This window comes from Sinocyclocheilus rhinocerous, unplaced genomic scaffold (assembly GCF_001515625.1).
Source record: "Sinocyclocheilus rhinocerous isolate Xijiao unplaced genomic scaffold, SAMN03320098_v1.1 scaffold6887, whole genome shotgun sequence".
NCBI lineage: Eukaryota > Metazoa > Chordata > Actinopteri > Cypriniformes > Cyprinidae > Sinocyclocheilus > Sinocyclocheilus rhinocerous.
The window spans coordinates 133,013-136,722 of NW_015640439.1; the positions used below are offsets into that span (position 1 = coordinate 133,013).

The 3,710-nt window shown below is 33.4% G+C and overlaps 1 protein-coding gene and 1 long non-coding RNA gene across 3 annotated transcripts in view; one reads left to right on the forward strand and one right to left on the reverse strand.

Moving 5' to 3' along the window:
- The window catches only part of LOC107752696 (uncharacterized), a 7,750-nt gene extending 5,774 nt beyond the window's left edge, over positions 1-1,976 (forward strand). The window contains exon 6 of one of the 2 annotated variants that reach the window (XM_016568720.1): positions 1,276-1,976. In XM_016568720.1, coding sequence (XP_016424206.1) covers positions 1,276-1,398 — 123 coding nt within the window. In that variant the 3' untranslated portion in view covers positions 1,399-1,976. The remainder of the gene's footprint in view (positions 1-1,275) is intronic. The other variant, XM_016568721.1, reaches the window with a different exon arrangement.
- LOC107752697 (uncharacterized) overlaps positions 1-3,710 on the reverse strand; it is a 14,354-nt gene that overhangs the window by 6,868 nt on the left and 3,776 nt on the right. The window lies entirely within an intron of this gene.

The window sequence follows — 3,710 nt, forward strand, 5'->3', positions numbered from 1 at the left end:
AAATATATAAATGTATATACATGTAAATATTTTCAAAATATATACTGTATGTGTTTTTATATATACATAATAAATATACACAGTACACATATAGTATACATATATTATGTAAACAAAAACTTTGATTTTGAATGTGATTAATCGCGATTAATAATTTGACAGCACATATATATATATATATATATATATATGTTAGTGCTGTCAAAATTAGTGCATTAATGTAGTCAATTAATTGTAAAAATTTTCGAGTATAACAGCGTTAAAAATATTTAACGCAGGGGCGGGACTAGGGTTGACCACCCCACTCAATTCTGTCTCTCTTTTCTTGACAAGAATTGTGTTTACTTAGACTTAGAACGTCTTTACGAGTACATCAAACAGGAGACTTTTCAGACGCGCTCTCCAGCTTCACCTCAGCGACAGGCGCTAGCCAAACAAGCGCAGAAACGGTAGCGATGACGAGAAGCTTCAGTAGAACAACAGAGAACTGTGGTCAGATGAGATGTTGTCAGGCCATATGTCAGTAAAAACTAATCGTCCTGTCCTGTCAGCCGTTATACTGTCCGCCTGCTGTAGCTGGTATCATTTCATATTAAAGCGTGAATGAAACTACGAGCATGCATGTAAGATCCGCATCACATTCAGCAGCGGCAGATCTTAAAGTAATAGCAGCCAAATAACCTAATAACCCAGCTGCTGGGATATCTGTTAATCAAAGAACAAAAGAAAAAAGAGGAAATCAGTAACTTTTGTAGCTGTAAGGATTCATCTATATTTAATTTAGAATTTAGTGTTTGATAACTTTATTCAATTTCTGTATATTTCTGAAGGGCACAGGTAAATATGATGCTTATTATAATGAGTTTATCTGAAGATTAAGTTCACTTAAATTAAAAGTTGTTATTTTTTTAAAGTCTAATAAATGTTACAATTGATAGCTCTCAATTATACTGTAATGTTGAATGGCTATAGTCAATGATTAAATATTAGGGGGGGAAAACAATTTCCCATAGACATCAGTAATATTGGTATCAGCGATACTTGCCTTCAGTCATAAAAAAAGATGCCATTAAACAAATATAAAAAAAAATATGCTGGCTTTATGTTGTTTCTACATTAATTTGAAGATTGAATATGAAATTATTCCAATCTTTTTTTGTTTAATTTTTACTACTTTTTTTATTTTTTATTGATGTAATTGACTAATGAACAAACTCATAACAGTGAATGAACTTTTCATTTGTGATGAATTGTTTCTGTTGTTGTTTGTTGTAGCTGATGCCATCATCACAATGTCGGAACGCACCAGGATTCTTTTATCAGATCTCACGCCAGTGGCTCAGCCAGCACAACATGAACCTCCTGCCCTACCAGAACAAGAAAGATCCTCTGCAATAATCAACATCACATGCACACACACTCTTACAGTTGCACTGACACACACTACTTCAGAAAATTGAACTTTTAAACAAAGTACGCACTACTGCCTGCATTCATTAATGTGTACGGAAACAAGCACAGGTAAAGTTTTCCAAGCGCTTTTTATAAATAAATCCAAGCCTGTTAAAAAGTGTGCTTGACAAAAGTACTACTACTGTATGCACACTAGCTCAGGAAGGAATTCTTAAGTTACTTGATGAACACACTTTGCCACAGATTAAACATAAAAAGGAGTCTTTTCACATAAGCAACAGAAGAGAACTAACAAGTGCCTAAAAAAACAAAATCACTGTAAACCTCAAGTACAGGAAGTTAACGCAACCATTTACTTATTTATATATTCCACTGTCTGCTGCTGCTGCCTAAGCTCATGGCTTACTGTTCGAACTGACATCTGAAATGTTTAAATGTATTTGGTATATTTATATTGGAAATATTTAATATCTTAAAGATGAATATATTAATATACAGTTCTATTAGTTGGTGCCCTGCATTTTAGAGCAGTTTGTCTTTTTAAAAAAAAGCAATAAAAAGAGAAGTTTAAAGCTCTTCAACGGCATATTTTGTTTTATTTGTTTGTTTGTTTGTCCCGTATGGCTTCTGTGGTATATCTGTAGTATAACTTTAATTTCATATCAAGACCATTTAAATACATCAACAATTTGTCACCAAATTGGTCAAGTTAAATTTTTATCTGTTTAAGCCTTTTGCCTGATTTAGTCTGCCATCATACACCTTCCCCTTAAAAGCTTAAAGATTGGTACATTTAGCTTTGTGTGGCAGTTCTGGTTTATGATTCTGTCAAACTTCCTGTCATTCAGAGTGTTCGCATTTAAAAAAAAAAAAAAAAAAAGCAGAACTGCTCTACCTTTTATTACAACCTAGCAAATGGGTAGTTCACAAACAGTTAAAGGCCAAGTGGAAAGTACAAGTTACAAACACACATTTGAGCATCCGTTCCCATGCTCAAAGTCCTCACCACAACAAAACATTTCATGCATCAAGTCCTGATTCTTCAATATAATTTCTAACACGGGGCTCTTCGTATAGTTTTTTTTTTTTTTTTTGATTTGCATACAGAACATGAAGAGCTGATGTGGTGTGGTGTAACCACATTTATTCCCCCTTCTTTTATCAAGACGGTGATAAGATGTTGTTTGTTTTACATTTGTAATACCAAAAGATGTTCTTTTTAAAAGTAGAGTTATAAATTCCTGAAGCTCAACAGGCAGAGCATGTCGAAAACAATGGCAAAGTTGTAGTTTTATTTCTCAGGGAACATTTTAAACTGATAAAATGTATTGTAAATGCACTGTAATCTTCCAAATACATAAACTTCTAGGAGTTTAAAAGATAAATTAATCATCAAACTGATGCATTTGTTCACCTTTGATATGTAATCAATAAATGAGGGGTAACAGATGGGTTTTCAATAAAAGTTAACTGTCTTGTGTAGTAAAACAAAGAAAAATGGCAGTGGCCAAAAAGGAAAACTTCAACACTCATATAATGCACTGGGCTTGATCAGACTATCCATGAGTGGGAATACAAAAACATTGAAGTACGATCTGTAGTTTCCACAAATGTAGTGTAGGTAGTAACACATTGTTCATTTATGTGTACTGACATTGTAAATATTACAATTGACATTACAATACAAAGCTGGTTAAACATCAGTGAACTTATCCTTTATATCAGAAACAAATAAGCCATTCTCAAGCCCATGTGTTTGAGTGTGTAACTACGTGTCTTAATGCAGGCACACAGTCCGTACATGTCTAGACTGTCACCTGCAAACAGAAAGACATCCTCTTTTTCTGCACATCAGCACCTTACTTAACCTCTAACCATTTCCTCATTACGTGTCTGTGGCTTCATGCATCATTTCACACCAAACTCAAAAACGTCTATTTCACACTTGGACTTTGCTAAGATCTACTGTATTTCTAAGAGCAAATAGTACTGATGAAAAAAAACTGTCAGGTTTTCACTTTCAAATAATTGTCTCTAAAAGTAACCATTAGTAAAAAGTAATAACTTATTTTCCTTATTTACAAAAAAAGGTTAAAAGAAATATCATGCATTAAAGGGATAGTTCACCTAAAAATGAAAATTACCCCATGATTTACTCACCCTCAAGCCATCCTAGGTGTATATGACATTCTTCTTTCAGACAAATACAATCGGAGTTATATTAAATAATGTCCAGGCTAATCCATGCTTTATAATTGGCGTGGATGGTAGCCCAAAATTTGAAGTCCAAAAAATTG